General features: G+C 40.1%; 1 protein-coding gene across 1 annotated transcript in view; it reads right to left on the reverse strand.

The window, feature by feature from the left end:
• Positions 1-496: 496 nt before the first annotated feature.
• LOC142044619 (interleukin-5 receptor subunit alpha-like) overlaps positions 497-23,476 on the reverse strand; it is a 28,682-nt gene continuing 5,702 nt past the window's right edge. The window contains exons 2-11 of the mRNA XM_075057266.1: positions 18,901-19,100; positions 18,402-18,556; positions 18,125-18,272; positions 17,440-17,548; positions 17,167-17,354; positions 13,145-13,281; positions 8,849-8,996; positions 4,987-5,074; positions 3,321-3,411; positions 497-933 (exon numbers count right to left, since the gene is read on the reverse strand). Coding sequence (XP_074913367.1) covers positions 811-933; positions 3,321-3,411; positions 4,987-5,074; positions 8,849-8,996; positions 13,145-13,281; positions 17,167-17,354; positions 17,440-17,548; positions 18,125-18,272; positions 18,402-18,556; positions 18,901-19,003 — 1,290 coding nt within the window. The 5' untranslated portion in view covers positions 19,004-19,100 and the 3' untranslated portion in view covers positions 497-810. The remainder of the gene's footprint in view (positions 934-3,320; positions 3,412-4,986; positions 5,075-8,848; positions 8,997-13,144; positions 13,282-17,166; positions 17,355-17,439; positions 17,549-18,124; positions 18,273-18,401; positions 18,557-18,900; positions 19,101-23,476) is intronic.

Below are 23,476 nucleotides of genomic sequence, written 5' to 3' on the forward strand. Positions count from 1 at the left end.
GTTAAAAGATTCTGTGCTGGTTGTGTACCTCAAAATGAACTGGCATGGCTCACCACCTTATGGAAACAGCAAGAAAGATTTCTTTAAAAGGACAGGGAAAAATAAATAGCAATAGTTGGTCAGTTCTGAATTTTAACTTCTCTGACTTATACTTATTTAAACAATTACAACACAGCCAAAACCTTTGTTTCTTTACCTTGTCTAAAGTTTTCTCCTTTTACTAACTGCAAAGGAATAAGTCCATCACATTAAAAGACCTTATGTCTTCACACATGACTCTTCTTTCTGGTTGATGTCTGCTTATACAATGCAGATTTTTTTTTTTTTTTTTTTGAGCTTTAGAGAATTCTTGTGAGCTTCTGCTGCTGTTTCCAGAAACATTCATTGCTTCCACCATTTCTCATGACCACTTCAATCAGATGCTGAATCGGCAGTATGAGATTTGTATGAACAGCCAGTGTTCAACAGCATTGATCTATTAGACAGTACTTGGAAGCTATTGCAGCATTATGAAACACTAATTCTAATTCCATTTTAACCCAAGTGGATCTCAATATTAGAACATGTTGTCTAAGGTGCTGTAATTTTACTGGGCTGAAGATCAGTAGTAGTTAGAGACAAACTGCAAGACACCGCTTTGCCTTTGTGATCCAAAGCTCATTTTAAGAGTTATATAATGTCAGAGCTCAAAATACTTCAAATTATTGGGCTCAGACAAACTCCAGTATCAGCCATTCTTAGATCTGTCAGAATATGGTCCACCTAACAGATGGGTAAGTCTCGCATGCAGATAAAAAAAGCATATCATCCCTACAGGTCTTCTAATCCAGATTCCTTCAAACATTTCTGTTGTTGAATGCTCTCATCTCCGTTCTCTTCTGGTATTCCCATAGTAACCTCTGAGTGCATCTCCATTTGCATTGACATTTGTTTCTGTTGGATAAAAGTTACATTATGAACAACATCTGCATTCAATGGTATTACAAATTCTGAATATTGTACAAGCATGCTACTTATTCGGTGTACCTGGGATTAGTACAGATTACTAACCCTGTCATGTAACTGGAATACAGAGACCATATGAGTTACTCTCTCAATCTAAAAGTTGTTCACAGACAGATTTGTTTAGTTGTTCCCAAGCCATAATTTTGTTGCTTGTCACCCTCCAGGATGATATGACTATGTACCTAAGGTTTATGTCAAAGTCACAGTCTAGCTTTCAGGGGTTGTATTTATTTGTTGGATAAAACAGATTACCTCAGCAGCATTCTCCACAGTCTTCTTAACTCTTAAAGTATGTCCAAAGCTAATGTCTTTGCTATTTCAGGTGCCAGCAATATTTGAGATACTGATATGTTCCATATGTTTTATTCAATTTATCTTTCCCAGAAGTGCCATCAACAGTCATCTCAACCACTTGTTGTAATCATCTAGACAGCAATTACACAGCTATGCTGAGGTCTTCCTGTCAAAGGTATATTCAGTGTTTGTAACAGTTTGGGGACAGAAATCTCTTCTTTCTCTGTTAGTGATATTAAATATAATTTTTGTGGTGATCACTGATTGCTGTGGGGTTTTTTATTTATATATTGAATACAAAGACCCCTAAATGGCAGTGTATGCAATTCTAGCATGGAGGGAGATGCAGAACCTAAGTTTGATGGTGATGATTTTATCTTTCCATTCTGCCGGTCCATATATGATGGCCACAAGGAGTATTGTTAGTTAATTTGCACACTATTACTGGTGAAAAGGGCACCAAAGGATTTTTGCACAGAAAAGGTGGTAAATATGGCACCTTTGGGGTAAAATTTGGTCAAATAATTTTGGCCAGAAGTGGCATAGAAATGACTTTGAATCTTGAGAATAAGAGACTCGGCTTCAGTCCAGTTCTGGAGCTCTTGGGCTTTTCTGAGAAGATGGCTGTAAAGAAGAAGAGGAGCACAGACTGCTCTTGAAAGCCAGCCCAAGGGTTGTGGAATGAACTCCATCCAGGTGCAAGTTCAAAATGCTTCAGTCTTGTCATTTGTAATATGATTGTATAATATATGCACATCAGTTTTTCCATAAATTTGTCTTTGAGAAGGTAAAAATAAAACAAAACAACCCGTGCCTCTTGCCTCACGATTCAAATAGTGATTCATGAATTGAGATGGTCCATGGATTCTTTCAGAGTTTACAATCATGTAGGTATATTTATCCAAAAACCAAAAGACAATACTGGAAGGCACACATTTTTCCCCTGGGAGAGAAGATGGCATAACCACTCACATTGGCAATTGTTAGTTACATCGCTGAATGCACTACTAGAAGACATTTCGATATTGCAATGTAAGCACAGTAATAAAGGATGGTAGGGAAAAATTAATAGAAATCCTGCAGAGGCTCTGAACAAATGTTTTGAGTACACAGGACAAGAAAATCCTCATTACACTTTTCTATCTCAATGATGTTTCCCCCCTCAAAAGCATAGTTTGGGCACACCTGCACCTTCTCATCATGTGTTGCAGGAGAACCAGGTAAGAGGCAATCTTACCATGCCTCCTGGAGCACAGTTCACTGTGTAGCTTCACCAGAGTTATAGAGATCTAGACCACTGCCTGACTAGCACATTTTTTCCTCTAACTCACACAATGACAGGCAGCAATAAGAAGCATTGAATATGCCAGCCAAGGAGCTCCATTAATGATAGCCACACAAATATTGCAAATATTTTTTGTTTTGTTTTGCCCAGTTGACTGAAGACTTATAATTTTCCACGAGATAAGCTAGCATCTGAACTTACGGCACATCATCTTTCCAAAGTAAACACCTCTGTAAGCAATTTTATCCCCCAGCAGGTGCACAGTTGGCATAGCTTACGTTGCGTGCATTGTGGAGCCTCCTCTTATTTGCTATAAGAAGGTGCACATTTACTACAACATAGCCAATGACTTGCAGCTCTCCACAAAAACTTTCCCTTTGATAACTTGCCCACATGCTTATATATGTAATATCCCATAACTGACTATTCTGCAGGGAGTCAGGGTGATCGCTTCTTAAGATGTTGCCCCATTGAGTGTGGATATGCTGAAACACTTTGAGACACGCTAGAGATTTTACTCCCCTGAGGATTTTCTCCACCCTCTCTACTGAGATCATTGTCCTGTGACCTCCACAAGCATTCTGTTCTCTTCATGCTTCACTACAAACATTGCGCATACCTTTTTTCCAGTTTTTCTTAAAAATGACCTGCTGCTCCAGATGTAACGTACCATTCTGATCGCAAGTAATATCATACCTGTCAATGTAGTGAGAGAAAAAAGACAGACACACACTACCTCGTGTTGAGTCTCATCTGCATCTAACCAAGTTTTGATATTATCTGAAGGATGTGGAACAGGCATAGTTATAACTTCCAGGCATTGATACCTGCAGGAGAGTGATACGGACACATGACTATTAAATGTCTGCAGGAACAGATCAGTCAATAATGCTGTGTAATAGATACGTCAATTAGACAGGAATCTACATTTTCTAAAGTCATTCTACCCTTTTTTGTTTCACTGCAGAGATTTTTCTCATCATTTTTCCCAGCTCTTCTTCAGCCTGACTGGTTTTTAGCCTGCTACAGATATAAAAGCACTGTGTGGATATGCACAAACACATGACATCCAGGCAAAGCGAGAGCTTGTGGCATGCTACTATGTCTATAGCTAAAAAATTACTCCTATGTGTGCTTTTCATAATTAAAAATATTACCTATAAAGTGTGACAATCAAAGAAAGAAACATTGGATGACAGGGAGCAGGCATAGCATCGGAAACATCTTTTAACTCATTTGTTGAGGCCTAGCAGAATTCGGGTTGGAGAGTGAGTGTTGTCTGCACAGAACCATGAAAACATTTTGTTTCATCACAAAGGATTATCTGTTGGGTTTGAGTACTATGTAAATTTTCCACTGACAAGATCTATCAGCTGAATCACTCTCTTGAGGCCAGAGTCACTTCTCATTTTTTGACCAGAATATTGTTTCATGTTTAGGTGCAGATGGCTTTCAATTACAAGTTTTGTTTGCCCCAAGGGGAAACTTTTTATTCTGTTTTTTTATATTAGCTTTCATATCTGTAGTTCCTTAAGTCTTTGTTTACTGGAAGATAGAGCACATGATAATTTCTTTTATCCTAATCAGGAATAATATTTAGTCATTAATTAAATAATCAATTTACTTTTGACAGAGCTTCCATTTACATACTGCACCTTCCAAATATTAAGGCATCTTGACTTACCATCCTATCCTGAAACTGCTTATTTTTTCAGTTCAAGAAAGCTTTCTCTGCCATGTCAATAGGAAAGGTACGTAGCCAGGCAGAAAAGTAGTGGCATGGAGGCAGTTGGCTGCACTAATTTTTGGTAGGTGTAGGACCACTACTATTACTTTGCTGTACTAATAGTACTAATAGTACAGCAAAACAAATGCCTTCTGTCAGCCTGACTTTCCTTTTTTATTTATTTCTTGTAAACTCTCCAGCTTAGAGTAAAAGACTGCTTTTGGTAATACCCATGGATTGGGAAATTAAATTGGGCAACATGGCAAATGCAGTTCATCTGTGGCATGATTAACATTGGTGGTCCTGGATGCAGAACCTGCAAAAGCATGGGGTAAAGTCACACTGAGAATAGAGAGGCAGCAGTCGGAGTAAGATGAAAAATTGTCATTAATGAAAAAATGTCATTTATAGTGGCAGAAAGACACCTGAGAGTAGGATGTGGGACTGGAGCTCCAGCGACTGTGATGGGAGCTGTGAGATGGCAGTGATAGGGCTCAATATCTTACACTAGGTCTTAACAGAACAATAGTCGAAAATGCACAATTGACTGCTTCTTGTAAACATAATTTATCTGAGAAGACCTGTGTTTGATTTTAATCCATTGTATGTTTGTTTACCCTCACCCAGACCTCTATTCCACCAGAAATTTATACTACCATCTAGGAATGTACACTACCTTCTACATGCACATAGCAGCAAACCTCCAAGGAAAATCAGGAGACAAAATGACGTGAGGCTTAGCAGCATGACATCCACTGTCTTTTCTTAAAAAGAAGAGGGAAAGTAATATTAATAATGTGGGAAAGGGTAGTTCATAACTGGATGAATTATATATTGTCTCATAAATATTGCACTATTCCTGAACTGCCACAGATTTAAAGAAACATTTCCTGGAGCTTTTTTAGGGGAAACAGGGGCTTCTGATTTCAACACTGTTCCTTTTCCTGGATTTCTGCCCTCATATGCTGGGCATAGCCTGTTGTGCCACTGGATCCTTCCAGCCAGCCCTGATTTCTGGGTATCAAACCCTCTGTCCATCTGCTCTCGACACTCCTGCTGCTGCCCCAGCTGCTTCTGGATTCCTGCTGCTGCCACCTCCCCTCTCCACCCACCGTGAGTGCCCTGCCGCTGCCTCCTCACCCCTTCACAGCTGTAACTGGTTTAAAGCAAAATGAAAATAAAAGCTTTTTGTCAAACAAAATATTATCTTTGACCCAAGAAGAAACATTTGGTTTTCATTATATTTACCTTTTTTAACCATGCTAGGCATAGTCCTAAAGAAATGCCAGCAATACGTATTCATACTGTTCAACAAATGCTACTGCTCTGTACCTTGCATTCCTTCCTCCAAAATACCCAAAATACAAAAATACCAATGTCTTTGGTTGATTCAAAAAGGTATTTCTAGCAAATTTTATTTCTTTGTTTAATACCTAGCTTTAGAACCATAACAAGTTTGGATTGCTTTGAACTAAGTACTTTAAAGAAAAACAGGCAGGAACAGCTCTTAAAATGTTAATAGTTCAAGGCCAGTTAAACAGTGGGGTTAGGATCAATCTAGATCAAATTCAAAGAACAAAAGAATTGAACAAAAGTTCCAAGTTTGAACCCATCTGTAGTTTAAACCAAGGATACTATGAATTTCCACAAATTTGATATGAAACCAAGAAAAAATTTACAAACTTCTGGGCAGAACTGTGTATGAGAATAACCTTTAGGTTCTGCTAAAATACAAAACTATTATGTATTCACTTTAAGATGAAAAGGGAGTTTTTCCCTTCTTGTCTTTTGAGGTGAGGGCTCGGAAAACATATTCTGAACAATCTCTGGACTGCGTAGTAGAAATTCTTTTGTTTGAGGTAATTCTTCTGCACCATTCTGCTAACCCCGTATCACGTAAACACCAGGGAGAAGAGGAAGCAGTGGTCTTTGCATCAGACGAAGCGTAAAGAGGTTTGCTTCTCTTGCTTTCTTACTTCATGCATTTTGGAAAGGAGGAAGAAAAAGAAGCACATATATTCTTTTAGGTAGACTATTTTATGGTGGAGTTTTTTTCAGTTGCAAATGCTTAAACTTAGTCACAGGTAACAGTACTTTGAAACCAAAACAAGTGGCTTGGTTTGCAAAAAATGCAGAACACCTCTGAATTACTATTAACTTCAAAGCAATCTGTGAATGCTCAGTAGCTCTAAAAATTAGACCAATTATTTCAAGTTTCTATATATGAATAAAGCTGATTAAACATTTCTTTTTTAGCAGAAAGTTTCTACACTAAACAGCTCAGTTCAATTTAAATAGTGGTTTTTTTCAAGGGAATATGCTAATTCCAATGGAGAATGAATGTGTTTCCCATGAGAAAATTAACAAATTCTTTTCATGTCAAAGGAACATTTCAGAACAAATATTTTAGTTATGTTTTGAATTATGTTATTTCATTTTGATGTTTCAGCTTTTTTAAATGGAGGCTGAAATGCCTCTTAAAAATGCATTCTTAATGGAATGTCATGTAGAAGCAAACAAAAAGCAGGTCATTGCATTCAATTTTTTCAATTCACTGTGTCTGTGAAATTATGTGACTTCCATGGAGTTACCATGAACCATACTACTAATCCCAGGGTTTTTCTAATCTAGGCAGTATTAAAATGAACTTCATAATATTCTCTTATACATGTTCCCAATTGGAAGCAGACAAAATAATTTCAACGGAATACAAAATAAAATGGACAGCAAACTTTCTCTAGGCATCAAAGGAGACATTTAAAGATGTTTGCCTGAGTGTGCAACCCCTCAGTGTAATATACTCATAGATTTATTTTATAAAAGCCACCGATCCTCTCCAAGTACAGGAAGGAAGAAGGGAAATTGCTGCGTCACATGAACTTCTGCATATGTGCAGCAGTATGCTCCAGGGGTAAATCAACATGCTGTACTGAACACGTGCAGATATTACAGCTTATACGCAATGTCAGTCTTGTCCGCCACAAATTTTTCGGAAGGAGAGGAGACACGCTGTGCTTGTTCTGCCTCAACAACAGCTGTAGCGGAAGCTGGGAGAGCAGCGGTGTTGAAAACGGTTGACGGAGAGTTGCAGCTGCTGAGAGCAAAGTTTGGTAGGCTGGGACTAGGACGGGTGACTCTTCAGCTCCATGTGCTTCTGGTGAGAGGCTGGCAGGGAGCGAGTAAATCTACATTCCCCCACCACGAAAAGCTCTTCTGATTTCCCCGTTCCTCCACTGTCTACACATCAGATGTGTCCAGGCTGATGCTAGGCAGATCCCTCTGCAGCCCATCCTACCCTCCTAGGCTTGCTCTGTCTTCAGTGAGAAGAAAGAAGCATCTCCAAAGGGCAATTCAAGTCTCTGATGGCCTGAAACATGTTCTCTCCTTCACCACAGTGAGCGTGTGGAGCAGCTAGGTTTTTCTCTCCAAGCATTTCACAAGTGAAATGCTTATAAAATGAAATGAATGAATCTGGGCCAACAAAGGCGGCAGCTGAGAGGTGGGAGTGGGATGTGGTGAGGCATCTGATAGAGTAGGCAGGCAACATCCTATAAACCCTATTTGTAGGGTAAATTACAGAATTTACATTCAATCCACTGCAAAAAATAATAATGTCTGGCCTTGCATTTCCTGTGTCTTCAGATAAATATGTACTTGAAGCTCAATAGATCAAAAAGACATATTCCAAAATACACAGTCTGTTGCATTAAATATTTATCTTTTTCTGTTTTACTACCAATAGTATTGTACTTTTTTTGCATGTCAACATACAGAGACAATTCTATGCACCAGTTTCTCTCCATAAATATAGCATAACTCCATTATACTGCTTCCCCTTTATGTAACCTGACATCAGGAAGCTGCTGCATGCGGAGGCATTTTTCTTGTCACGGAAAGCACAAGTTTCCCTTGTTAGGACACGAATGTTAAAATCTAGTCATAGGAGGTGAAGGAAAATTATTACAAGGTTCTTGTTTAATTTGTGATGAAGTGAGCTGTAGGGGCCAGAGCACATCTATTTAAGTGAGAGCTAAACCATTTCCTACCTCTGCCTGATAAGAAATTATTCCCCTGATGTAGTAAAAAAAAAAATTAGACTTAGTCTTTAAGGACTATGTGATTTGCTGAACATTCTCACTTTTGTGGGTTTCTTGGCTTACTAACTCCAGTCAAAAACATTTGTTGAGATGCTTGGGCTGTCCATTGCAGGGCAGTCAGGGGGGTGTTGTAAGCTTTTCGGCTGCTGACCATTATTGTTTTCTAAAGGATGTCAAGAGTCAGATGTGATTTACCCCAGGAGAACAGCCCTGTGCTAGACTGCTTTAGGACCAAGGAAATACAATTCACTGGACCCAAGACTGCCTTTCCCTACAGCACCTAGACCTGTGTGAGCCTCGTGCATGCCAAGGACCTCTAGGTACTGTTGTGGTACAATAATACAGCAAGGACGACAACAAATGTGATAATGAAGTAAATACGTTGAATGGTAATAACATACGTACTGATATGTTATGAATAGTAAATACATGATAACTTACCATCATCGTGAATAAACACTGGTTCACTCCATTCACTCCAAAACTTGTTTCTTATGCATGTCTCTTTCTTTACCCTCACTTGTGCTGCACATTTGTTTGCTGGCTTATGAAATGGATACTCATACTTCTCTGCGGTGACATCTACAATCTATCAAGATAGGTTTAGGGGGTTATTTTAGGTGATTTCACATTGCAGTTCAAAAAGATATAAATCTAGGGATGTCAAATACTATTATTTACATCTCTAACGTAGTAGGAACAGATTTTCAGAACAAATGTTTATGCCCAGACACTATCTGACTCTACACTATCTGACTTACCTGGTATGTGCTGATACTCAGGACTGAAAATGAAGGAGCCCCTGGAACTGATAAGATGGAAGGAGGTATCAGCTATAGTAGGACAGTAAGAGTTTGAAAACACTTTCATTTTTTACCATACCAAGTGTAGGGCAAATACAGTAACTATGCAACTGTGGTGTGAGTAGTGTGATATACTTGCTTGTCTGGTAGAATAAAAGCTTGCATTTATCCGCTAACTGGTGGTGAGGGATGCCCACCATTTTTGTGACTATCTTGAAGTATCTTTAATTGTGCCTATAAAAGAAAGCACATCACTTCAAAAGATCAAGCCTGCACAAGGAGTGTCAGAGTTTAAAACCGAGAGATCTCTAAATCATTCATCACTTTTGAAAACTGAAGGCAACTTCTGTAAATAAACAATGCTAAGAACTTAAGAAGGAACAAAAAAGAAAGCAGGAGAGGAAACTAACAGTAATGCTAGGACGTTGCAAAGAAGTAGAAAGCATGCACCTCAGACACAGAGGGGCCCAGAATCTTTGCATCTTTGGTGTTAGGAAAGCACGATGAGATAGTACTGTAAGGCCAACTTTAAGAAAAGGTGATCTCCTGCTCTCCTCATACTGACTGGTGCAGTGTGTGCTTGACCCTGTGTACCAAGCCATTTCTTTCTCTTTCTTCACATTCTTTAATACCTTTCCAGATCTGGTGCCAAAAATAGGTCCAAAAGTTCACATGCTAAGTTTTTCAAAAGTAAGTAAAAATGGGGGAAAGTCCTTGGGCTTTCAAAAGCAAACTGCAAATGACTACGAGGGTTAAGTGCTAACCAAGTGCTGTGCCTGAAAATTTCTTCCTAAGGAGCCAATAACAAGCTTACGTCATCATAGGAAATTTCCAAAATGCAGGACTGAAAGATTTCTTACAAAATTATGTAGGCCACCTTCCAGCAGTCATGATGTGTGGCAACTTTCAGTCACATCTACCCAGAGCATTCATAGAGGATGTCTAAGCCATTGTCAGCAACTCTATACAGAGCAATCCCCAAGCAGCCTCAGAAACCTGTTCCCTTGCTAGACCTTCCTTGGAATTAGGACACTTTTCCTAACTTTTAGCCTATGTTTTCCTTGCTTTGAATTTAGCCAGTCACTTTTTATCCTACTCACAAGTTGGCATGGGTAAGTATGATCCCTATGCTCTTTTACTTACCAAAAGATTGTTAACACAAGTTACACTCCTGTACTCTAGACCATGTCCCTCAGTCTTCCACTCCTAGAGCACATTTTCAAAGCTTTTGCTCATTTTGATAACTCTCACTGATGTTCTCTGAACTTTTTTTTTTCAGCATATTTATATTTTGTGGTGGTGCCCAAAGCACATTGTGAAACTTCAGGTGAAACTCAGTAGCTAGAAGGGCAAATTAGTCACAACCTACATCTTACATGTGACATGCCTGTCATATATACTTGAATAGCATTTGACCTTTGTGTAATAACATGGAATGATTGACTCAGTTTGTGGTTCAGTGTAATCCACAGACCTTTTTCTTCTGCATTGCTGCCTACACATTAATTCCTTATTTTGTGTTGGCACATTTGACCTCTACTTCCTAATCATAGGGTTTTCCTTATCACTGAATTTTGGCTTGTTTATTTCAGACTTACCCAACATTTCAAATTCTAACCTTGTTTCCCACAGTACTTGCCAACCCTTTTTATCTTCCAGTCATCTGCAGACTTAACTCCCTATTTTTAAGCTTTATTAATCTGTATCACAGTATTATTTGTATGCATAAGTATTCAGCAAGTCAACTTTTCAGGTATTCAGAATAAATAAATATAGGCTTGTATATTTTAAGCATTATACTCTTACCTGTTCTTCAACAAATATCTGCAGGCCTGCTTATGGATGCCCTAATACCTCAACTCATTAAGTCTCTGTGACAGCAATTAAGAACTTGCTTTGATCAGGAAACAGAATCTCTAGTTTGCTCCATTCTTCTCCCTCCTGTGTCTCTTGTAATATTGCTGCAGTTTTCTTCCTTAACTTTGTCGCCAACCCCCTCCAACCCTGAGCCCCCCTTTTTGTGCTTCTTGGCTAGGTAACTACCATTTTAATCATTACTAGCCTTAACACTGATTCTCCTCAAATCTACCTGAAAGCCCCCCTCACTTAGCTGGTGCCCTCATCCATCTATTTTTATTGTTGCTGCAGCTGTCTCTCTCCTGTCTTCCCAAACCATCCCATCTGTGGAAGAAAAACCAACATGATTTTCCACTGCTATAGGGGCTTATTCACTTCCATGCCCCAGTGATTTTTCTTTGCTTTCCTCATCTATGTTTATACCCTGCAGATGTGCACAAAGCAGAGGAGCAGCTGTATAAGACAAGGAAAATAAAAGAGGTTTATTCCACTTAAGTAAGGATGCTGGACTAATTTATGTAGTTGACATTCCCTTCCAGAGAGTGGAGGGTGTTAGGAAGCTGGAAACAGGGGCTGCAGTGGCCGTACGACCACTGCGGATCACAGGATCCCCCTGCCCACCTTGGGCACAGCCCAGCCCTGCGGTGGGAGGGGACCCCTTCCTCTCGGCCCTCCCCGCTTCCACCTCCCTTGCTCTGAGTCTTGGAAGAGGAAGGAAATCTGTGTGCATGGGCAGGAAGGAATCAGAAGGGCTCCAGCACCATGCTCAACAAGGCACCAAGGATCCAACATGAACCCCCCTTGCTCCCTCTGCTCACTGCCTTTAGTGATCAGGAGCTTTGCGAATGCACAGGGACAAATCCCCGCATGTCTCTGGCAGGGTTTTTGAAGTATTAGACTTAGGAATGGTTTAGGGAATGATAATGATTTGCAGAAGTGGCCTAGAAGGAGACTCCCTGTCTGTCTGCTGGAAAAACCCAAAGAGGACTGGGAAGCTTTGGCGTGTCCACGTACAGACCTGAGCTCTCTGCGCTGCGGGAACATGGGAAGAGCCAGCTCTGTTCTGGAAGCTGCCTAGCAATATTAGCACTGCGTCTGAATTAATAAACTCTGCTGTAGTTTATGAAGATAATATTTTGTGATCAATGAAGTGTCTACCTCATTGCACTTCTCCTTTCTACTGTGTCTAATAAAGAGTGGATACATATCAGTTCAGTCATATGTTCTTTCAGGGTTTAATTGTCTTTTAAATGTTTGCAGCCAGCTTAGATAAGCCTTTTATTGTTAGACTGCTGTGCACTGACTGAGGTGTGCATTAGCTGAGATTTAGGTCCTTAAACAAAAACACACCTTCAAAGACAGCTTGAATGAAAACACCAAATATTCAGAAAATTCACATTCCAATACACATCTGAATTTCATACTTATTGTATTCTGAATTAAGTGCTTGGCTTTATACTCTTTGGGAGTTCAAATAAGAACCTGCATGAAAACTTTTCAGTTCTTATTTCCAGGTAATTTAAAAATGCCACCAGGTAATGCCAGGTGGCATTTAGTCACCACACAGCATAATGTAAATTATAACACTGTTCTATTTCTTACTAGTAAGACTAAGAGAAGCTGCTGATACACCATGAAATATTTTTAAATACATATAGTGTATGCAAACAACAGGGATGATTCTTTCAGTGATGTATGAAGAAATAACAATAACATGGGCGGGGGGTTCTAAAAAAATATTATCAAAGCACCTGCTAAACTTTTCTTTTTGTCAATACTCCTTTTTCTATAACAAAAAAGTCAGTGATCTATGTGATACTAATGTACAATTCAAATTCAAGATGAAAAGAAAAAACAACAAATCCACTTCAATGCAAGTGTGACTCTGAAAGACTTCATAAAATGTGTTGATTTTCCATTTTTTGCCAGAAAGACAAGACAAGTTGGATCATTCATGAAAGATCTTGTGATTTCTTTAAAGTTTGTTTGAGTTTTAATTCTGTTAAATTCAAGGGATACTTAGTTTTTATGGAAGTCATATTTTACACATTAAGTGTATTACCAAAAAACTGATTACCTTACAATCTGTTCTTTTCACTTGATACATAAAGCACTTGCTTTTTCCAGAACCAATAGTAGGCGGGGATTTCCAGTGAATTTTAATACTTCTGTTTTCAAGGGAAACTGAGACGATGATCGGTGGGTTCAGTTTCTCTGAAAAAGAGCACACAGAGATCTTCTGTACCTTAGGCTCTTTCTCATATTTATGCTGATGCAAAACAAACACAGTGCATTAGTCCTTAAAATACACAGCTGACTATTTTGGAGTTTTTCTCACCCAAAGAAGGCATTCAGTAAGTGACACATTTTCTTTAAAAGTGCTGCTCACTAAGTGGCATCCATTTCTGTCTCAAAATAAAGAGGGGGAGTCTTTTTTTTTCCCATATCTTTCCAGGGAAGGTAGTGAGGGTGGGCAGGAGGAGCGGGCCCTTTGAGTGCACTCTCCAGAGTCTGTTGGTGTCGAGGAGAACTCCGAGCTGCTACAGGCTTCCTGCCATGTAGGATACATGTGTCTTGTGGGATACCCCAAGTCTGCCCGTAAACCTGATAGTATAACTTTGAAAACCTGGAATTCCATCTCTCGCTGAGGGGTTACTGAAGGGTACCAGCTCCTCTTAGGTCTTATTCAATATATGGTTTGCTACAGATGCTTAAGAAATCTCTCTCTCCTGTAAATGAGCAGGCAAGCACTTGCTACGGAGGAAGCAAGATGTGCTTAGATGTAAAAAACCAAACAAAATCCCCCTCCCGCTGCTGTGCTCCAGTCACTAAGTGCAAGGAGTGCAATGGCAATGGGGTTATTTTAGGGAGGGAGGAAGTACAGGGTTGGAAGCAAGGGACATTTGGGTTCCCAGAATTTTAGCCTTTGCTTTAGATAAGCAAGTCTGCGGTTGCTTTCTAGCATGGTGGGTGTTAGGGCACTGGTCCTAGGTGTGTGCTGGAGTACTCGAGCAGCCCGAGCCCTCTCCAGCTGTTGTTGCATTGCTGTGAAGGGAGGAACCGCAGCTGGAGTTTTCTGAAAAAGCCCTCCCGGCAGAGGCAGAAGTGCACGGCATGTCTCTCTGGACAGGGCCAGTGAGGTCTGGGGCTGGTTTTGGCTGGGATGAAGTTCATTTTCTTCATAGCAGCTAGTATGGGGCTATGGTTTGGATTTCTGTTGGAAACAGTGCTGATAACGCAGGGATGTTTTCGTCACTGCTGAGCAGTGCTCACCCAGAGCCAAGGGCTCTTCTGCTTCTCCCCCCACCCCACCAGCGAGCAGGCTGGGGGGGCACAAGGAGTTGGGAGGGGACACAGCCGGGACAGCTGACCCCGACTGACCCAAGGGATATCCCAGACCATAGGACGTCATGATCAGCAGATAAAGCTGAAGGGGGAAGAAGAAGGAAGGGGAGGACATTCGGAGTGATGGCGTTTGTCTTCCCAAGTCCCCGTTAGGTGTGCTGGAGCCCTGCTGTCCTGGAGATGGCTGAACACCTGCCTGCCCATGGGGAGTGGGGAATGAATTCCTTGGTTTGCTTTGCTTGGGTGCACAGCTTTTCTTTCCCTATTAAACTGTCTTTATCTCAGCCCCTGAGTTTTCTCACTTTTACCCTTCTGACTCTCTCCCCATCCCACTGGGCAGGAGTGAGAGAGTGGCTGAGTGGGGCTGAGCTGCCGGCTGGGGTTAAACCACGACACATGGCTGCAACGTGGTGCCGGAGAGAAAAGGCACAGGGAGAGAGAGAGGGTGAGTGGCAGCATTACTGGTCCATGACGCCGTCGTGCTTGCTCTAGCAGCTGTGGCTGCACAACTCTGTGTCTCTCCACAGGCGTGTATGTCACACTGAGGTTTCCTTTTTGGCTTTTCTTTTTCCTTCCCCTCCTTGAGAAGTCTCCTCTCTTTGAGCAAAGGTCCCACAGAGTCAGCAAAAGGTTTATGCCAGGACTACCTCAGGCTTGTAAAATTGTTCACTTCGTCCTGTCCCTGAAGCTGTTGGCAGTGACCAACACCTGCCTTTGAGGCTGGCAGCACACCATGAGCCATGAAAGGTGAGGAGATAAGCAGCAGCTTTTTTTTAATTTAGTCTCTGAAATACTATTCCTAGAGCATCTCTCCCTTTTGTGAGTATATCAAGAGTAGGAAACAAATTTTTTTCACCCTTTTGTTGCCTGTCATCTGGAAATTTCTTCAGCCCTCCCCACCCGACAGCCAGAACCGAGTTATTTTGGGGCTGCCTGCAGCACAGAGCATGCATAAGTCCTGTTTTGTCAGACCATATGTCACGTTACTAGAGGAAAGCTTGGATTGCAGGGGCTGGTAGCTAGCAGCAGGCCAGTGAACCTCCAGGACTGTGCAAGGGCTAGGGCTAAGCCCAGCTAGAGGCTTTCGTGTTTAAGAAGGGGAGCCCAGATACAAATGACCTTTTTTGATGTGTGTGACCTGGAGGGTACCTTCTCAGGAGGGAGAAGGTAACCCTGGCTTGCAGTGGTGGAGCCTTGCAAGAGTAAGTCCGCTACTTGCAGTGTGAAAAACATCCCCTGTAAGCACGCTCAGGTTTTGCTGTACCCTACCAAAGCTTGGCAATGGGTTTTAGAGGCGAGGCAAGCTAACAGGGTTTGTGTCTGGGGCTGAGTCAGGAGGGGAAGCGGTTGGCTGAACCAGCGTTGACAGCTGATGAGGGGTAAAGATGGCTAAGGTGGGAAGACGAGGGAATATATCCTTCTCTGAGCAGGCGGAAGGAGATCGAGTGGATGGAGAGAGAAGGAGGGCAGGGACAGCCTGCTCCCTCTGACTTATCTCCCCGCTCACTCCTGCCCACCCCAGCCCTGTGCTCCCTGGGGAGGCTCTGGGTGGGAAGGTTGCCCGAGGAGGAGCAGAGGGGTGGGAGAAGGCGAGAAACTGCCAACGTGGGTCTGGGCAAGCCCTCAGGAGGCTTTCAGGAAATTAGAGTAGTTCAGACAACACCTCTGAACATTAGCGGAAAGCTTTTGTTGGTGGGTGAAGCATTTGATCCTAAGGCTGGATGTACCCTGGCAGCTCTCTGCTCTGGAGTCTGTGGGTGGGATCAGACTCAGGCGGCCAGTCTGGAAGTGAGCATCTTCCCAGTCAGCTCTGAAAACACCTAATACAGTCTTTCTGCAGATTAGTCATCATCCCCTCCACCTTTTTTTTTTTTTTTTTTTTTTTTTGTCTTTTCAGGACAATCTGATTTTCTTGAAAATGTTTTATTTTGCTAAAACAGAACATCTTGCTTATAGCTGGCTCTGATTGCAGTGTAAATCTTTAGGTAAAGCCAATAATTCTGATCTATTAGAACAGAATAAATGAGATCTATCTCAGAATTAATTTTGATAGTTTTGAATGAGTTTTTTGCTATCCCTTGAGTTATGACAGATTCCCATGTTACAGGTCTGGAATATCATCAACATGTTCATAATTTAAAAGGTATTTGAATCTGCAGTCTGTGCTAAAACTCAGGTGAATTTCTCATCCATGAGATTAATTCAAACTTCCCAGAGAAGTAAGGAAAAATAATTTTATCTGATCATTCAAAACTGTCGATAATTAAAAATAACTGTCAAAATATTTTTAACTGAAAAATGACCTAATAAATAAATAGAAATGTTACTAATGTTTGAGAACATTCATATTCTTAAATTCAGCTATGAATTAGACTTGTGTCTATTTATGTTCCTTTTTTATGGCATTTTCTTCAGCACCGTAAAAAGAAGAAAAGGATAGGAAAAAGAAAAACTGGAGAAAAGAAGGGTATAATGCTTTTCAAATTGCATTTTCTCACACTAGCGTATCAATTTTTTAAAATGACAATTATCAATAAACAGTGGTATTACATCAAAGAAAAAAATAAAACCCTTTGAGCCATAATCCATTTTGTTTAATCTTTGTGTAAAATTACCAGAGAGATGAATGCATAAAAAGTTAGAATTGATATTCTGACTTTGTCACACGTCCCTCTTTCCTTCCTTTGCTTTCCAGACCAATGAAATAACCAATAAATTATCCTTTTGTAATAGGTAATAATAGACAATACTTACCTATTGTCTCAGGTGTAAAAGCTTTGTAATAAGACAGTCTTCTAGAATTATTTCTCAGATCTCTTACAGTTATGTTTAAATTGATTTTTTTGGATTGTTGGAAAGATATTTTTTTCATATGGCAACCAATATTTTTCTTCCTTGCATTTTTTATATATTGCTGGCATTCAAAATCTTTTCCTACATGTCTGTGAGAAGGAAATAAGAGTCTTGCAAATCAAGGACTTAGGTACAAAAACATGGTTTCACATTTATTTTGCACAAGACCCTTACCTGTATGAAAAAAAGATCTGGATGTCTTCAGGAGCCTCTGCTTTAATATACCAGGTGCAATTGAAAAAAGAACTGTTATATATGATGCATGAAAGATTCTGAATATATACTGCAACAAAGAAAGGGAAAAAAAGAGATAGTGATGTTTATTTTACACAGATTTTCTAATAACAGCATGATGGTTGCCTTTACAAACCCATTATGTAGCCTTATTTCTAGAAGCATGAGTAAGTGGTAGATGAGAACAAACGGGTCTTTTGGCTTTTTTGACAATGACAACTGAGAAGCACACCAGCTACTACAACCAAAAGCCTTACTAACCCACTTAAAGAAAAAAAGGTCCAGACTAGTAGCTGAAAAGCTCTGCTCCTTTAAGATTTCCTGAAACCAGGTGATACAGAAGCCAATCTTCAAGAGACATGAGTTGCAAGGGAAAATAGAGAGAGTGGTTGGTTTGTTTTGACATCTTGCTCAGTGGAGCTGGAGTTTTCTGAATGTGTACATGTCCAATAAAGGAAATAATTCTGCTATATTCCAAGGTGTTATGTGTCATCTTCTTACCAAACCCATACCAAAAAAGTAGTATAAGATAATAATGAGCTTTCAGAAATAATATGTCTCCAAGTAAGACAGGACATTACCATGAATGCTTGGATGTCTTAATAACGTGTAGGAAACAGCTGACCTGGAGGTGCCTTGTAAGTAAATTCTGTCCAGCCACTCTCCTTAATTACATCTTCTGTTTCTTTTGCAAAAAGTTGTGTTTTAACTTTAGCATTAAAACCAGAATGTAACTCAAGACGTATTATCTTTTTCTTCTCCCGCAGTCTTTCCTAAGAGGAGGAAGAAGGAGTTGCATGAAGGTAGACGGTACTAAGTATTGGAAGGGAAATTATGCAAATTCATCTGCTGAATGAAGTAATACACTATTTCACTTTATGTGTAACCATTGAACAACTTACTTTCCATTCGTGACTGGTATTGAAGAATTTATAACTCAAAATATACTTCACAGTGTACTTCTCAGTTTCTTCTTTTGTCAGGTTATCATTCCAGTACAGAATGACTCTCGACTCATGCTTGATAATCCACAGAGCATTATGTAGCCCAAGTGTATCTGCAATTACAATGAAATTACCTAGAGGAAGAGAGGGCCCACCACTGTATGCACAAAGGATTTGGCTCTCAGAAAGGCTTGCACACCCAGGAGCTCTGTTCTTACATGGACAGGGTGGTTTCTGAGCTCTGTTGAATATGACTGACTTCAGTAGTGACATTCATGTACCTATTTGCAGGTCTCAGAATGTTAGGTGATTCACTTATACCTGTCTTGGACACCTCTCCTAGCACAGGTCTCTCTGTTTCTCTCTATGGGCCGTAGAAAGTGCATCGACAACAAGTTTAGATTAGATATCTGGGATGGCTATCGTAGGATGAACTGTTGCTTAGTACTTTACTTACCCACTACATCTTCTTGTCCACTTGCCAAGCTAGTGGAAATTGGTGTCTTACGCTGGAAAAAACTTAATATCAGCATGACAAGAATGACTGTAACACGTGCCATCACAAATGCTTGGGGCCACAGGTCTGCAGAAATTGAGACTCTTTAGTTCCAAGTTTGATTGAAAAAGGAGTTAGAACATGATGGTTTCATTTTGCATCTGTGAAATAATATGAAACAGACACTTAACTGCTTAAGTGATGTCCAAGGTATAAGAAGTAAATGTGAAATGACATATGTTTAACAGGTCTTGTTGTTCGGTGCCTTCTCTTCCCAGAATGTATTTAAGCCCACTCTTTAACTGGGTACTAGGGCCAAAGAGGACGTGTGCCATACTGAGCTGGTTCTGAATGGCAGTACCGCTTAGGTTGCAAGGCAAGACCACAGATATGACACTACTGATACTGAAAGCAGGCAGTTCGGGCAGGAGCCACCTGACATAACTTTGGCTAGATGCAAAACCAGCAGCCGTATCTGTATGAGTTACCTAGCCTCTAGTGACAGTAGAGCAGCTGTCACTTCTAGGTTGTGATTCCTGTTATCTGGTTTAGGTATCTGCTTTAGGAAGATATGAACCGTAACTATCTGAGAAGAGATGAATCCTGCCATTTGCAAAAGCTAATATTAGCGAGAGTATATCAGGTGTTTGCTAAATTTGGGATACAGTAAGCAAACAGATTCCACACTGATCAAAGTTGGTTTTAGAAAGACATAATTTCTGTTTCTCTGATGGCTGAGTACTCATTCAAAGGTTGCGTTAATGTAAAACCAGTTCTGAGACCTTCTGAGCTCTCCACAGAATTAATACGCCTCTGTGTTCAGGGTCTTTCAATCACAAACTAATTGATTTATCTTGGCTCTGATTGTTTTCAGTACTAAATCCTCAGACACACTCTATGTATGTTATCCAGGGATCAGCAAAAGGACACCTGGAGCCATATCAAAATGTTCACAATACATTGACTAACAAGTGGCACTGGTCATGTAGAGGAAAATATGTGAATATTCAGCACATCCAAAAATCTGCAGTGAGGTTACCTGGGAAAAAAAAAAAAAGCACATACACTTATACAAATACATATAGATTCATTTATAAAGCTATTTTGGCACAATGCAGTGAACAAGAGGTCATTTAATGAATGCTGTCATTGTTTATGAAGTGCTATGAAAAACCATGACAAAATGCTTTAAGGCAGAGATTCCCCCACCTGGTTCATTCTGGTACTGATCTCAGCTGTGGCAGCTGCAGCAGTTGTAGTCTGCATGCCACACCATGCATACGGCCAACAAAAAACGCAAGTAAATTCTTCTGCTTGGTGTGCCTGGGAAAGAAGCCAGTTCTAATTGCCTGGAGAGGGAAAGGGTGAGCTGTGCCATTAATGATGCCCCTGGAATGGTACGGTGTGTGGCAAAAGTCAGGGAAAATGTAGAATGAAAACAAGGAGCTTTCAAGGATTTATAATTCAACATGTAGCGGCTGTAAAGGGCTCATCCATTCCCATGAGATGGAGCAATCAAAAATAGTCCTGGGAACATGTATGTACTTTATTTCAATCAGGAGAAAAGGAAAAATGATGGAAAAGACTAAGCAAGTTAAAATATTTGTGGCTAATATTAACATGACTTTTGTGGAAAACACAAGTCAAAAGGTGACCCAAAACAGGAAAAGGAACAAAATAAATCTTAAAGAAGCAACAACTTTTGGTGTTAGAAACAAAAATGGAAATCATCTGTGAGATAATATAAATGCATTCCGTTGGAGAGAGGAAACACAGGGGCAGAGAAGCAAGATTTTTAAAGTAAGTCCGAATAAACTTAGAAAAAAAAAAACAGCTTGAGACAAAGAAAGACATTTCAGGAGAGATCATTGCTGTTTCCCAGAAGTGATTTTTTCCCAGGAGTACTTTTTGTACAGCACCGAGAGGCACCTCTCCACTCAGTGTGCAATGAACTCCTGCACCTTGCTCCCGCAGGTGCTACGATGGTAGACAGCCCAGGCAAATTCATAGAAAGCAGGTACATGAAAAGCTACTAAAAAGTATTAGAGGTGGATGTACCCTCTAACATCCCTGATTCAGCAGCTGTAGGTGCTGGGGGAATACTTGGGGAGTGGGTTGCAGGAGGTGGCCGGCGTTGTGGATCCGATCCTATCGCCACTGCTGCCGCCAGAACAGCAGATAGACTGCGGGGCTGACCCCATAGGGTATTCCTGATGTTTACATGCAATTAATTGGTCCACAGAAAACAGCAAAGCAAAAGCACTGCAACATAAGGACACCCCAGGTGACCAGGAGAGAACGAAAAGCCACCCATACGTAAAATGCTTTTGATTCACAACTTGTCAAAGAGTGCATATTTCCACTTATGCCTGCATAGATGAGCAGAAAGACAGAAGTTTTCTTCTCAGACATACCCAGACAGGACTGTACGTTTCTAATCCTGTGCTACAAAGAGCTTTATGTTAGCATATCGTGCTGAAATTCAGTCTATGAGGTGCAAAATAAAATTCACTGCCTAACAAATTATTTTTAAAAAAGATTCTTTGGTCCTTTCGTCTCTGAAGAAATGCACACTAGCCAAATATACTTACAGACAGTCCAGTTAATCTAATGGGATAGAAATTATCTCAATAATCTAAATAATCTAAAAAATAATCATAAAGAAAAAAAAAAATTGCTTTCCAAACAGTGCACTGTCAAAAAATACTTTTTTTTTTTTAAGTAGGAAAGTATTCTTAATATTTAAAAACAGTACTACACTTACATTTTACTTTTTTTTTCTTTTGTTTATCCCCTTGCTTTCATTACTGAGCTTCAAGTACAGCCAACGCCTGTCGGTTGCTGCCCGGCAATGTCTGGTTTCTAACTGCAGGTTGCTGGAGTAGGGGAAGGAGAGGTAACATTAGGGGAGCTGCCAGCCCATACGCCACTGCAGCTGCAGAGATTGTAAGGGTTTGTGGAAAACCCATCTGGTGAATCTGGGAAGTAGACAGCCAGGGCAAGAAAAATGAAAGTAGCAAAACCAATCTTCACAAAACTTAAGATCTGTTACTTGAAGTGTGTGGAAAATTAACCGTTTAGTTTTAAAAATTCAGGAGACCTGAGAGTTTCCTGAAGTGTTGGTCTGTTCGCTGTCCATGTGTCTGAATAAAGTGATTTTTGAAAAATTTGTGGGGCTGATTATTATATCTTCCTAAATAGAAAAGTTAACATTTTAAGAAACAGCATTTTTTAATATTTTCTTTGAAAAAAATAGTAAAATTGTCCAAAAAGAAAATTTCAAGTGCTCTTGAAAAAAATATTGTGCCTAATTTAGAGGGTAAATTCAATCATTAAGCAATGAAATCTTTTATTCATGGCTGTAATGCACAATCTTAGCTAGGGGGAATCACTAGGAGTGTTTGTCTGATTAAGACTACCTAAAACTTATGCTTCATTTAAGGCTGACAATTCATATTTTTCAAAGCCCCCATATTTGATAGTAGACAATGTGGAAATTGATTAAGGAATGCTGAAATAAAGAATATAGATCAAATACATTTTAAAGGTCTGGGTAGCTGAAGAGTCAAAACAGCAGTGCCGTTTATATTCGTTTTTTCAAAACATACCTTCATTTTAATGCTCATTAAATCCTGGATACCTATGCATCGTTTGGGCTGAGAAGCAGAGGAGGTCAGCACTGAAGAATGTCTTGATTTAAGACTATAATGAGAAATTGATTCAAGAGACTTCCCTTTTTGCAGAACACCCTCTCAGAAAAGCCCGTTGCCAGTGCCGGTTCCCACTGTGGGACCGAAGCACACCTCTGAACACACCAACACTAACTGGAACCTGACCCAAGTTCTTCGAAAACCTGTGAAAGAGGCACACCTCTGGATGACTAACTCAGTGGTCAGACCTGTTACTATTTTTAATCTTTGCACATGGAAGAGAAAGATTTTGAAACTTTTTACATATTGTAATGAGCTTTTATCTTTTAAGAAAAAGTCAGATTATGGAAGATGTTAAATCACATAGTGCAAGTGGTGGCTATGAAATTAAACTCCGAGAAAGATTATACCCTACCTGCCATTGTTCTCCTGGTTTTTCAGTGGCTAATAAGCATCTTTCACTGCACATCAAATTAATTTAAAAAAAAAAACCAAAACAAAACAAACACAAACTAGACAGGTAAGCAAAAGTCACAGAACTCATGGAGGAAAAAGAACAAATAAATCTTACATTTTGAACAGGTATGACTGACTGGTTTACTCTTCATATCTGAAGCTTTGCCCAGCCTAGCCTCTGAAATTGTCCTACTTTTACCACGTTTACTTTGTAAATGAGGTTAGTTTGCAGTTACAGCATATGCAATCAATCACAAGCCATACCAGCATGAGTGGCATTCTGCAGGGTTTGACTGCCTTGGTAGTAAGTGAGTTTGAAATCAGCTTACCACTTTATTCATACAAGCTGATATTTTGTATTCCAGCTTTCCACCTTAAGCTGAGTTTGGAGAGGGAATAATGGATAAAATTGTTCAGTTTTTTCTGGGACT

Source organism: Buteo buteo, chromosome 25 (genome assembly GCF_964188355.1).
Source record: "Buteo buteo chromosome 25, bButBut1.hap1.1, whole genome shotgun sequence".
NCBI classification, from domain to species: Eukaryota; Metazoa; Chordata; class Aves; order Accipitriformes; family Accipitridae; genus Buteo; species Buteo buteo.